This window comes from Nothoprocta perdicaria, unplaced genomic scaffold (assembly GCF_003342845.1).
Source record: "Nothoprocta perdicaria isolate Ctin4 unplaced genomic scaffold, notPer1 scaffold_117, whole genome shotgun sequence".
NCBI lineage: Eukaryota > Metazoa > Chordata > Aves > Tinamiformes > Tinamidae > Nothoprocta > Nothoprocta perdicaria.
The window spans coordinates 548182-561779 of NW_020454283.1; the positions used below are offsets into that span (position 1 = coordinate 548182).

A 13598-nucleotide genomic window follows, 5' to 3' on the forward strand; every position below is an offset into this window, starting at 1 on the left:
GCCGCCGCGGCCGCCCGCCCCGCGCGGGCCGGGCCCTGCCGAGGGCAGCGGGGCCGGGGGCGGCCGAGCAGGGCCCCTGCCCCGCTGCATAATCAGGAGCTTTGCACAGGCGCCCCGGCTCGCAGCCCAGCTCGCAGCCCGACTCTCAGCCGGCTCCAGCGCTTGCCGGACGGGAGCAGGGAAGCCGCTGYGCGTCCCCTCGGCTCTGCCCGCATGGGGCTTCCTCCGTCCTTCCCCTCTTCCCGCGACTCTCGTCTTCCACCCTGCTCCCTCCTGCCCTTCTTTTCCCCGTGCCCTTCCCAGTCCTCCATTTGTACGTGGTCCTGCTCTCTCCTTTTTATAATTAATGATTACTTTAATTGGTTTGCTTAGGCAGCCTGACAGCAAATTAGCAGGAGGCGACTCAGGGCTGCCGAATGCCAAGTTTGGGGAGCGCTGCGCGCCGCGGGGCCGCGCGGAGGTGCCGCGGGCGCCGGGGGCTCCCGCGCGCTGGGAGGAGCGGGCGGCACAAGCGGTGGCGCAGCCTGCGCCCCGTCCCTCCACAGGTCCCTGCGCCCCGTCCCTGAACAGGTCCCTGCGCCCTGTCCCTCCACAGGTCCCTGTGCCCTGTCCCTCCACAGGTCCCTGCACCCCGTCCCTGAACAGGTCCCTGTGCCCTGTCCCTCCACAGGTCCCTGCACCCCGTCCCTGAACAGGTCTCTGTGCCCTGTCCCTCCACAGGTCCCTGCGCGGCCTGCGGCAGCGAGGGGCAGGCGGCAGCGCACGCAGGTCGCCGGCCTGGGCGGAAGGGGAAGGGGCCTGGGTGCTCTCCTCGCCTTGCACTGATTTCCCTTTGCTTTTCTTCTCTTTGCCTTTTTTTTATGGCTCCCATTTTTCTTTTTTACGAGGGGGAAGCGGCCGGGCTCTCCCTGGCTGGGCAGCCGCTCGGTCCCAGGCTGCTCCCCGCCAGATGGAGGGAGCGCGGGGGGCCCTGGCTCCGGGGGAGGTTGTGTCTGGAGGCTGGGAGCTTCCCGCRCACTGGGGCCTCCTTGGGATGCTCCTGGCCTGCACTTCAAGCCCAAAAGTTTGCTCGTTGTGGGGAGAGCTGGGGTGCAGGACAGCACAGCCCCAACCACCGCGCAGCCCGGGGGTGCCCCTGGCTTGTGCTCCGTCCTGGTGTGGATCCGCAATGGCACCRAGGAGAGGGCGAGCAAGGGGGCAACAAGAGGTGCCCTCAGCCCCCAGCCCCCCTGGGCAGCCCTGGCCTGGCCCTGTGGGCAGCGGGGATGGGGGCCTGGCCAGGCTGGGCCCGTCTCGTTGCCCTTGCAGGATGGGAAGGGTTGTCCAGCTGGAGACAGCCTGGGCTCGCCTTATCCCCAGCAGTCCTGCACCATCTCCGTTGTCCTTGCTTGAGGTGCTAAGGGGACTCTGTCCTTCCTGGAGACCATCCCAAGCCTCCACCCGAGCGCTGATATCCACATGTGCCTCTTTATGGCGTCCAGAGCACACGTAGCGCTGAAATCAGAGGGATCTGGCATCTTCCTGGGATTTCTGTCGTGCAGAAGCAGCCGGTCGCGGAGCTCCCGGCTGCGCTCCAGATTCACAGAGGATGGAAGCCAGCGCAAACACGGCCGCGAGCTCCGAGCCGCCTGTTGTTGGGCTGTGCCTGTGCTGGCAAACAGCCCGCGGCGGTACCTGCCTGCAGCCTCCCCAGGTGCTGCGGGGCTGGGCTTCCGGGGGAGCAAAGGCTYGTGGTGACGGACTCTCGCTGCCCCAGTCCGTGCCAGCCTTGCTGGGTGCTCCCGCGTGGCCACGTGCCTGCCCCAGCGCCGGCAGGACCCTTCTTGAGGGGCCCTCCTGCCACGTTGTCCATGCTCTGGACCTCAGTCCAAAACACCACGGACCTCTGCAGAGTGTTACTAGGAATGAGTCCTCCTTTTCTTGGGGGAGCGGRCTGAGGGAGAAACGGGTGGAAATCTCCTAGAGAGCGTGTGGAGGCCTCCCAGCTCAKCTCGCTTCCTCCTGCCCCTGGCTTCCCACTGCCCACGTCCCTGGAGCAGGAGCRGCGGGTCCTCTACAGCGGCTGCAGGGTGTGCGGGGGCTCCGTGCTCCTCGGCACCCCTCTCCGCAGGCTGTCGACACCATCTTCGCATTCCACTCGGCTGTTTCTTTGTGCCCAGGCAGCCAGAAGGGGCTCGGGGACATGGCCGAGCACTGCGGAGCCTGCCGTGCCCACGGCCTGGGACGCATCCAGCTGCTTCTGCCCCGGCGTCCCCGGCCAGGGCCAGCCATGCACCCAGGCACCCGACCCTCCACTGCAGCATCTGTGAACAGGGCGCACGTTACCAGAGCACCCCGAGTCCGCGCGGCCTCCCGGGCAGGGCTGCAGCCCGCGGTGCCCCCTGCCGCCGCGAAGCCGGGCGGCACCGGGCAGCACCGGGCACCGGGCAGGGTGCTCGCTGCGCTCGGCTCCGCGCGCCGCCCGCCCCCCTCGCGCCCCGGCTCCCCGCACACGGGCGCTGCCGGAGCCCGGCGCTGCCAGAGCCGGCTCCTTTAAGGCTGGCACGCCGGGGGAGCGGCGCGCGGTGCCAGCCGCGGCTGCGAGCGCCGCTGCCGCTTCCCCCTCGGAAAGTTTCCTGCCCAATTGTTATGTGCGATCCGATCTGAAAGTTGCTCTCTAAGCTTCTTGTCACATTTTGACTTAATGAAGTGCAACTGGAGTGGGAATTGGGGTTCATCACGCCAGTCTCACTGCGCTCCCTTGTTGTCAGAAAACAGGGGCGGTTGGGGACCGTAATGCAACGCTGCAAGTCGTTATCATTCCGGTCAGTCTGTTTAACACAAAATTAAACAAAGAACTAATTAGTGCCTCATGAATTAATAAATGCGCAGTTGCCGGGTAGGAAGGGGAGGAAGGAAAAAAGGTTGTTGAAGGAAAGATACTGAAAAAGTCGAATTAGGATGTTGTGTCAAGGGGGAAAAAAAAAAAAAAAAAAGGCGAAGCTGGAGTCCACTTTGGAGAAGAGTTTGAGTTTGGCTCCATCGGTTTCCTCGGCTCGGGCTGCCTCCCCATGCTGCGGAGCGGCGGCGGGGCGCGCGCAGCGGCCAGCAGCTCTGGGTTTCTTCACCGTGTTCCTCGGAGCTGGCGCTGGGACCCGTAGACCAGTAGGCAGCTATAAATATTTATTGGCAGCGCCGCGTGGCCACACGCGGGGCGGAGGGAGCCCTCCCGCTGCGAGGGCGCGCGGGGTGTCCCAGGGGGGACCGCGCGGGGCAGCGTGGGGGCTCCGCGGGGCACCCGGGGCTCCTCTCTGTCCTCCACCAGGCAAGGAGCGCGGCCCAGGCCCACGGGGTGGGAGAGCGACGGGGAGCAGGGAGCGGAGCCAGTGCCAGGGCAGCCACCGCAGGAGGGAAGGGCCGAGGGGCAGTGAGGAGGATGCAGGGTGAGACCGGCACRAGCAGCGCGAGGGGCAGCAGCCGCCTCGGAGCTGGCCGCACAGTGCTCGCTTCTGTCAGGAATTCAGGCTTGGCGCAGGAACCCTGCGCGATCTTGGACTAACTGTGTCCCAGCGGCACCCGTGCTGGCCCCCCGGCCGGCTGTGCGGAACGGTGTCCCCGCGCCGGCGGCGCGCGGGTGCCCGGCCGCCCGCAGGTGCCACGCTGCAAGCGAGTGGGGAGCGAGCTCTGCTCCGGCGCTCTCGGCCCGCGGAGCCGGCAGAGCTGGGGGAGGGAAGAGTCCATCCTTAAGAGGACATGTCAAGTACAATTAGCGTTATCTGTCTAAATATGTACTGGGAACACAGAATACAAGAGGAGGCCTGGCTGGCTTTAATGGAGACATATGCAAGGTCATATTGCCTCATACAATCCCCCAATCTGATTTGGGGATTACACATTCTAAGTAAATTGGCGTTATTCCTCTTGCATCATTGATAAGCTCCGGCCGAAAGAAGGGGAGTAAAAAAAAAAAAGAAAAAAACAATTAAAAACTCCGACCAAGAATGGAGTGTGCACGGGGTGAGGAGAGGGGCCGGGCAGCCAGGAGAGCTGGGGAGGGGGAGAACAAAAGGGAGAGAGTGGCAGAGGGCAGGGAAAGCGGGGAAAGCAGGTGAGCGGGAGAGACAAAAGCGAGGCGAAGGTGGGAGAGTGGACGGAGCAGCCGGGCAGCGAAGGACGTCGGGGGAGCTGCTCATGCTGCGGCTGCCGCCTCGGCATGGGCGGCGCAGGAAGGAGCCGGGCGCCCGCGCTCCGCTCCGCGCCCCTCTGTCCGCCTGGGATGTCCCACCAGCTCCGTCCCGCTCTGGGCCCAGCCAGGCTCTCCTTGGCCCCGCGTGGGCCGGACGCCGGGGCCCCCAGGTGCAGGAGCCGTGGCCCAACGAGGAGCTGACGTGCTGGCCGCGCGGGGCACAGGGCTCCCTGCACCTCCCGCGCCGCGGCGGGGAGCGCCTGGCTGCCCGTGGCGGAGCGGCCTCCCTCCCGCCGTGCCTGTGCGGGATAACCCCCTCCGGAAGTCTCGCGGCACGGCTTTTATGCTCTGTCACATTTTTGGAACATATGGTTTTAAATAATTCAATTTACTTTTCATGTGTTTTGCTGCGACTTTTTTTCTCCCATCCCTTTCTCCTTCCTCCTCGCTCTCCGCACTCTCTGGGTGCAGAGGCACATGGATGAGCAGCAAGAGGGGCTCAGCACCTCACGGCCCCATCCTGCACCCTGTCCCCTGGTGTCCCACTGGTGCACGAGGGAGGCACCAGCGGTACCCGCTGGAGAACAGCTGGCGAGAGGGGCCAGCRGGGGCACGGGTGCCTGCAAAGAGGGCACATGGGCATGGAGCGGAGGGGCAGAGCAGGGCACAGGACGGCGCAGGCTCCAGCTGGGCTGCCTCGAAGCAGGACTTAGCCCGGCAGTGGCCGGTCTCTCTACACTTCCTGATTTCCAGCCCTTGGTAGGAACCTTATGCCCATCACTGTGTGCCTGGTGGATGCCCCACACTGGCTCTGCCTCTCGCTGGGCTCTCAGYCGCCCTCGTGTTTCATCTGGCACCTCTGGGAGTGTCTGTGCTTGACTGTGCACCCCTCACGATCTTGTGTATTAACTGCATCCCTTCTCTTCCCTCCCCAGGATGAAGTGAATTTAGAGCTAAAAAGCAGGCAAGAAACCAGGCCTTGAAATCTCCGAAAGGTAGGAGAGACTTCAGACTGCAATGGGTATGTCACCAAGCCCTCCTGGGTTCTCTTTTCCTCTGCGTGTCTCACCCTCCATGGCCTGCGGTCGGTGCCTGTGCCTGCACTAGAGCTTTGGGGCTGGACCACAGCGCAGGAGGGAGAAGGTCTAGTGCAGACGTGGCCCAGATATGAGCCCTAATCCCGTCTCTGCCCTCGTGCGCCACTTGTCCTGGGCACCTGGTTATGTTGCCATGGGGCTTTCTTGAGTTCTGCTCTGCTGCCTCTATCTTTGCAGTTACAGATGTGTTTGCACCTCTCGCTCCGTGGGTGGGGCTGGTGGGGCTGGACGGGGGCTGCTGCGCAAGGCGCCTGCGCTCTCTGCATCTGCTGCAAGGCTGACTTGAGCTCAGTTCACACGGGAGCACTTTGAGACGGAGCCGCGCTCGCTCCTGTCCTCAGCTGGCTCGTTTGCATCCACTCCGACTGCAGCGCACCTGGGAGCAGGTCTGCGTCTCCAGCCCAGCCCCAGGCTCTGCTTTTCCCTTTATTGAGACCCTCCAGGTCACCCATCCTCCAAGAAAGATCCTTTACACTCTCCAGAGCCATGTGGGCACTTAGTCCATGCCTAATAAGAGCCAGAGGTGGAGGGCCTGGGGGAATGGAGGACAGGAATCTCCCTTCACCCTCAGCTCCGGGCGTGGGTTAATGGAGTTTCTGCCCTGTCCGCTGCGATGGTTGCTGAAACCCTGCCTGGTGCCCAGGCTGTTCCCGCGCCCCGGCCTTTTCCCACTCACCGCTCTCCCCTCCCGCGCCCGCGGGGCCTCGCTCCCGGGCGCCATGGGGCACGCGGGCAGGACGGTGGCGGCTCTGCCCATGCCGGCGCAGCGGGGCGCGGGGGACCCAAACACCAGCCCGGTGCGAGCGGCGGCGGCGGGACCGGCCCGGGTGGCAGAGGTGGCCGGTGGAAGGCCAGTGTCATGTAAATACCGCTGCGGTAACACGGCGGCCTGAATGGCCCCGGGCGCCCATCCATCAGCGGCGGGGAGCGGAGGCCCCGGCAGAGCGCGGGGGGCCGCCGGAGCGGCCGCGCGGACACAGGCAGCATGTGCCCCACTCATAAACTGTTTGTTTTGTTTCTTTTTTTTGTCTCGCGTTTCGGGGCTCCCCGCTGGGGGCGACTCTCTGCTTTGTCCTTGCAACCTCCCCCCACTTCTCCTCCCTCTTCCCCCCGCCACTAAAAATATGGAAAAAAAAAAAAAAAAAAGAAAAGTCGCCGTTCCCAGCGCGGCTCCTTTCTGCACTTCAAAGGCTCGCGGCATTGTGTGCGCCCGGCGGGCAGTGGCCCTGAAAACGTGATCACAGCCGGGCGCAGTGTAGGTCAGCCGCGAGCGCCATGCTCCGAGCGCTGAAAGGAACAGGCAGATTCTTCCCTTTTCATGCTCCACAGCCCTGGTTACACGCGCGGCCCGGCCGGCCCGCCGCCTCTCCGGGCTCCTTCCTCCCCCTCGCCTCTGCCCTCCCTCTTCCTCGSCCCGCTCTGCTCCCTGCTCGCGCTCCCTTTTCACACTTTCTTTTGCCTTCTGCCCCTGCGGAGCTTGGCCTCGCTGGGCCGAGGAGCTGCTGTCTGTCCGGTTCCCCTGCCCCRAACTCGCCCGTGCTGGTGCAGCCGGCACCACGCGCACATCTGGCAGGGGGACGTGCAGGAACATCTGGAGCGCATGGGTGCGGGCGGAGGCAGGAGCCGTGCGGGGCTGCGCCCCGGCACCCGCAGCATTTCTGCAGAGGGCAAAAAGGGCCCCGTCCGCTACCCCCGGGAGTGGAGCCCACGCTGCTCRTGCCTCTGGTGATTTGTGAGGTTGTTTTAATGGCGAGGAGCCCACCAGGACTTGTCTCTTGCTAAATAGGCATATTAAGGGACATTGCAGCAGGGGTTATAGAGTAATAATTTGTCCTAATGAGGCGGTGTCACGTTCTCCTCRGCCGAGCGGTGCGCCGGCAGGAGCCGTGGCAGGAAGGGGCTGCTCTGGCTGACCCGCCAGCCCAGGTTAATGGAGTGGCGCGGCACGGCGGGGGTCAGGGAGCAGGCGCCGAGCCGGCCCCGAGCAGCAGAGCAGCCGCTCGCTCGGGCAGCAGCCACGCGGGGCGCTCACTGGTGCCCCCGGCGTGAGCCACGCCGGGACGAGTCCCATGTGCCGCTGGGGAGTGGTGCCTGGGCGCAGGAGGAGCAGGAGCCCCATGCCACCTTCCTCCTCCTCCCAGCAGCGCTCTCTGCTYGGCCCCCCCTTCCCCTTTGCTTTTCTCCCTCTCCATCTCTCTCTCCCTTTCATCTACTCGGAAGGCTTTACTCTACTTCCTTGTCACCCTAATTGATTGCATTAACCTTTCAGCGTATTGGATTTCCCCAGCACCGTGCAGAGAGCCCGGTGCAATATGCTTATAATCTGGGCTGTAATGGACAGGGAGCAGTCAACGGGCCCCGGCTCCAACAGGTTCGCTGACAAGTTGCGCGCGGGAGGGCGAGACGCCGCGCACGGGGCCCGCAGCCCCGCAGCCCCTAGCCCGGCCTCCTCCTCCCCGCGAGCGGGGCTGCTGCCGGCGCTGGAGAGCGGAGCCCTCCGGGGCCCTGTGGCCTGGGGAGCAGCAGAGGTGTCGTGTTGGGTCCTGCTCCAGTCGCCTTTCGTCAAGTCTTGCTGCGCCTTGGCCCCCTCTGCTCTGTTGGGGCTCCCCCGATCAACCCTGTCCCACCGAGCCAAGGGGGTGCAGTGGGGGAGCCCCCCTCGGGCTTGACCTCGGCCGACCCCATCCCRTCGTGGCGCGCTCGGTGCCCCGGGGCCGCGTGGTGCAGGGGCTGGGTGGCAGCACGGCTGTGAGCTGGCTCCGTGCTCCCTCGCGAGCGTCCCGACGTGGGCCGCGCTCAGCGAAGCCCTCGGAGCCGCCGCCCGCGTGCCGCCCCCTCGGAGGGCCTGTTTGCAGGGGCCGCAGGATGAACCCCAGACCCCCACGCTCTTTCACAGCACCTCTCTTAAGGAGCAGTGAACGAAACTGGGGTCTTCTTTTATGATTATGGCTCACAGAGGGAAAAAGAAAAGCAACAGAGGAAGGATTTCTGTTCACTTAATTGGTCTTTAGCTCCAGTGCCTGAGGAGTCAGTGCATCCTATTAAAGCGGAGTTGCTCTTGCCTCTCCGTAGCGGGTGGCCGGCTCGGCCCCGTGGGCRTTGGGACCCTTTGCTGGGTGAGCGAGAGCTCACCTTGGTCCTTCCAGGAAGGACGGGAAGAGCTGCAAGAGTTGGAGAAAAGCAAAACTTTATTGCGGGCGACGGTTCCCGAAGTGGGAGGCTGCCTGCAAGCCAGGAGTCGGCCAAGGGGAGGGACTTTATTTCAGGTGAAATAGAGGAGAAATCGGAGCGGGAAGTGAACGAGGGAAAAGCTGAAAGGAACAGGAGAGGAGACAAGAGCCAGCAAGCGCGCGGAGAGCAGCACCTCCTAAATGGCAGAGTAAACAGGCACTCGGAGGCATTAACTTAATTGATTGTTCTGCAACAGGCTGAACGCTGTGTTATTCTGTCGCCGTGGCAACAACCCAAAAAAATTGTCAGCCTGTTTGGATGAAGTGAAGCGAAACATTCTCTAATTTGCGGTGATCCGGGTGTTTGTTTTCCTTCCGAAGAGGCGGGGGCTCCATTGATCTATTGTTTGCGCGGAGCGCTTTTCCTTGGCGGTGGGGGGACGCGGGAGGCCGGGGGCTCCCCGGGCCCAGCGCGGCGCCGCGGGGCTCCCTGCGCGCCCGGCGTCTCCGTCCAGCAGCACCGACGGTCCCCAGGAYGCGGGGCGGGAAAGGGCAGCGTGTGGCGCCTGGGTCCCGCGCGCCCTGCTCCGTGGCGCATCTGTCCCTGCAGCCTGGCTCTGGCGGGGGGGACGGGCAGGGGTCTCCTGCCCCTTCCCCAAGTGAGGCCTGTGGCCCTCCCGTCCTGCCTGTGCCACGGCCTCGGGACCGTGTGAGAGCAGCTGCTGTCGGGGCAGGAACGGCCCCGTGGGCCGACCCATCCCCTTTCCCTCTTCTCCCTTTCCTCGTCTCCCCCTCCTCTAGCTCGCTCTCTCCATGCCGTTCTTAACTCCTCGGCTCTGGGATAGGGCACCTGAGCAGCACCAAGGGGTGTCCCAGCCATGGTCCCCTTTGGGGCGTCCCTGGGCACGGGGGCAGAGGAGCCTTCGTGTCCCCCCGGGCACAGCGAGCTGCTGCGGAAAGTTGGGTGGCTCCTGGCGTCGGGAGCAGCTCAATAACCCTGTAACTGCTGTGAAGGTGAATTCACGGTCTGGTGAGCACTGAAAATACGAGAGGGCTCCGAGACAGGCGGCGCGCGGGGAGGGCCGCGCGGCTCGGCCTGCATCCCCGCGCCGCCGCTCCGCGTGCCCAGGGCGCCGGGCGGGCACGGCCCCCGCAGGCGCACGCGGCACCAGCACCCGGCCCGCGCTTGCGCCAAAGCCCTGCTCGCRGAGAGCTGCCCGGCCCAGCGGGCGCATGTGGCGTGTGCAGGGCCGCGGGGCCCCGTCCTCCTCCACCGGGAGCCCCGCGGGGAGGATCCCGCTCRCCGGGAGCCGCTGATCTGCCGGCGCCGAGGCCCCGGGACGCGCAGGCTCAGCCAGTGCCATGTGGTGCGAGTCGTTTGTGGAGGAGACTTTGATTAATTCCTAGTAAAATCAGGGAGCCCCTGGGTGCCAGGCCACATTCCAGGCTGGGCCGGCGAGCGAGGTGCGCGCTGGGCGGGCGCCAGCCGCCTGAGCAATCGCCGCGGAGGTGGCAGCGCCATCCCGCCGCAGCCTCTCCCTGCTGGGCCCTCTTCGTTATTAATTTATTTTTCTCTCTTCCTTGGCAAAAAAATAGTATTTGGTAACGACCTCAAATTGCAAAATGCTGATGATTTGGAGAATGTGTCACAGGAGCTCCAGGGTGATAAAGGGGAGCCCAATCCCAGCCAACAATCCGGCTCAGCCAGTTTGCCTATTTATTAAAGAAAAAGCCCAGATCATTAACTTTTTTGTTGTTGTTCTGTTTGCGGGCAACTCCCTGCTGGCAACTTTCGGGCGCCCAGGAAATTAAACCGAGTATCGGCCTGGTGCAGGGGCAGCCGGAGCAGCCAGCTGGGGCCGGCAAGCGCGTGAGGAGGCGCCTCGGGTCGTGGCGGGGCCGGGGCAGAGACGGGGCGATGYGGCTGCAGAGCGGGCGGCGGGAGGCAGAGCCCGCTTCTCGTGCACCCGATTCCCCCCTCGGCGCCGGCTGCAGCTCCGCAGGTGCAGGGCTGCGAGGGAGCATCCGTAGGCACCGGGATGGCAGGTCCCTGGGCGCTGCCCACGTTGGTGGTTGGATACGAGGAGTGCAGGGCCAGGCGAGTGCATCCCCCGRCGCTGGTGCCTCCGCGCGGCTGCCGGGCACTGCCTCGAGCTCCGGCTGCCCGGGTGGAGCGTCGGGACAGGCCGGCCCAGGGCTGCTCAGGAAGCTCCGCCGGGAGCTCCCTGGCSCTGCGTCCTTCTGCCAGCCTCGGTGACTGCCGCGCAGATCCCATCTGCAGCGAAACTCCGTGAGCTCCCAGGGAGCGCGTGGGCCCGTGGCGGCGCGGAGCCGCCCAGCGCCAGCGGGAAGGGGGCCGAGGTGCTGCCGGCGTCGCCAGCCTCCGCGGCCGCTGCTCCTTCCCGCCGAGGAGCCGCTCGCTGCCCAGGCCTCGCTGCTCGTGCCGGCGCCTCCCCGGCCCGCGCTCACGTGGGCGCTCACGGGAGGAGAAGGGTATTTTTCAAGGTTTCTGCTAGGTTTTTTTCTTCTGAAATACAAGGATGTGCAATTTTTTTAGTTTCAATTTAGCATTGGAGAATTTTATAATTTAGTAATTAAAATCTCTGATAGGCTTTAGAAATTGCAGCTAATTGAATTTAATGGGAAGATGATTTTCAATTTTATTTGATTACCCGGACCCCTGGCATTGGTATTTATGGGAAAAAAATGGGAAATGTGCTGTGTGGGCTAAGATGGCATAATTGAATTAGGGCTAATCGGATTTCTTCGTCATGAATTTCACTATAATTTTCCTATAATTTTCCATTAGATATCTAGTTTACAAATATTCACAAAGAAATGAAGCTCTTTCGGAATGGAGATTGCTGGCTAACAGGATTAGGGGGACGATAGCTCGGCACTGCCAGCCCGGGCTCCTTCGGTAATGCAATCGCTGCGTCTGCCTCACACTTAGCGCCCGCCGCTGCGCCCTGGCCCCCCCGGCTCCGCAGGGCCGCGGCGGCCGCTTCCCCGGGGCCCCGCGCGCCGGCGGCCGCCCCGTGCGCTCCCGCGTCGCCGGCGGCCTCTCCTCGCGGCGCTGCCGGTGCCGCGGCATCGCGTGCCGGGCACGGCGCCTTTGCCAGGCCTGCGCGCGGCAGCACGAGCAGCCCGGCCGCGGGGCCCGGCGCTCGCCCCGGCCCTGCCTTGCCGGCCGGCTCGCGGCAGGGCAGGCCGATGCCCTCGCCTCCTCGCCCGCGCACCCCGGGCTGCGCTTTTCATCGCTGCGCTAAGTGGTAACTAATTGTCGACGCGTTCGAAGGCCGGCCACTCCTTCCCCCCGAGTGCTGGGCCCCCATGCGGCGCGCGGCGCCCGTGCCAGCAGCTCCGGCGCGGCGCTGCTCAGGGCGGGAGCCGCGTGCGGCTCCGGCAGCTGCTGCGGCGTCGGGCAGGGCCGCGGCGGGAGCAGTGCCGAGCACCGCGAGGCGGCGGAGGCGGCGCTGGAGGGGCACCCTGTCCTGTGCCAGCGATGTGACTGAAACCCAACCGAGAAGGAAGGAGCRAGGGAGAAGGAAAGGGAAAGAAAGCCGGGATTGTCTGCTCCCGCCGCCCAGGCCCCGAGGCCTCCGGGCGCCTCCCTTGACGAAACAGAAATCAAACAAAATTACAGAAATAGGGCAAGAGCATTTGCCTAATAAACTCCCCGAGCAGGAGCAGGAGCAGGCGCGGGTGGAGGAGCGTGGAGCTGCCGGGTGCTGCGAGGGGGCAGCAGCACCCGGAGCCCCCACAYGTTGGGGGCCAGCACGTTGGTTGGTTGGGCCAGTTATCACTCCAACCCGGCACATCGGGCACCACGGATGGGCTGGGCGGCAGAGCCAAGGCAAGCGGGAGGCTGGCGGGGGGATGTCCCACGTATCAGCGTGACTCACCCCTGGCCCTGGCACGCCGTCTGCGGGGAGAGCATTAAACTGTAATAATAATAATAAATTAATCATCCTTCCCCCTCCCATTGCACTTTTCATCTGAGGATCGCGGAGCACCTGGCAAACACTAATTACCGCGCGCTCCTGCCACCCCTGGGAGGAGGGCCGGGAAGGACTGGGAGCGGGCGCTTCGCCCGCATGGAGGGACAGCCACCGGCCGGCCACTTCGGCACAGGAACACGTGGGGGCCAGGGTGGCTCCACGGAGGTCACCCACGGGCCCCCAGAGCAGGAAGCCATGGGCCTCGCGAGGGGAAGAGCAGCCTTTGCTTGGGCAAGAGGCACAGCAGGGAGGATGGGGAAATAAAAGCTGTGCCAGGAGATGGGCAGATAGGAACCGGGGCCTCGTGGTTGCGTCAGCTGCAGGGCGGGGACGTCACCTGCAAGAGCAGGGCACGAGGTGCCGCGCGGCGGGGACGGCTGCGCGGGAGCCCTGGCCGCGGTGGGGCTGCGCACGGCGTGTGGCACCGCGAGACGCGCTCAAGTGCAAGCGAGCGCAGAGCGCGGCTGCCCGGCGGCGTGTGGGGCTGCGCCCCGGCTGCTGCCGCGCAGGGAGCACTGGTGCAACGAGGGTTGTGAGTGCTCAGCTCAGGCCTGCGCAGAGCTCCATGTGGGGCTGGGCACGAGCGCAGGCCCCACATGGCAGAGTGAAAGAGGCGATGTGCGGGTGACRCTGGGGATGTGCGGGTCCCGCCGGGAGCCTCCTGCCCATGGGCAGGTGTCACGTCTCGCCCGGATCTGGCTCGTGCCACGGAGCTGCCCCTGTCCCGCTGTGGCCATGATTCCCGGGAAGCCGCGAGCTGTCCACGCGGCCGGGCCCAGCAGGGCTGGGCGCTTGCCAGCCCCGGGACGAACCCGTCGGGCAGCTTTCGGCAAGTGGCTTCCCGTGTCGGGACCTCGCTTTCCCCATCCAAGCGATGGGCGCGTGGGCTGCGTGGTGGCCTCTGCGCCCGGCAGCACGGGGGCTCCGGAGGCACCCAGCGAGGCCCCGGCCCCGCCGAGCCCCGCGGAGCGGCCCAAGCGGCCGCAGCCCGCTCCAAATACCTATTTAATCGAGTAAATAATCTGCTCGTTTGTTTTAAAGAAAGAGGCTCCTCTCGGTGTTTACCCAACACGCCTCGCTGGGCTGCCTGAGCATTCTTGGCCACTTAGAAAAATAAAGCAACAAAAAATGAGGAAATTCGCTGAAAGAAAAAAAAAAAAAAAAA

General features: G+C 64.8%; 1 protein-coding gene across 1 annotated transcript in view; it reads left to right on the forward strand.

The window, feature by feature from the left end:
• The window catches only part of CASZ1 (castor zinc finger 1), a 157661-nt gene that overhangs the window by 67127 nt on the left and 76936 nt on the right, over nt 1-13598 (forward strand). Inside the window, exon 2 of the mRNA XM_026053553.1 lies at nt 5108-5160. Coding sequence (XP_025909338.1) covers nt 5108-5160 — 53 coding nt within the window. The remainder of the gene's footprint in view (nt 1-5107; nt 5161-13598) is intronic.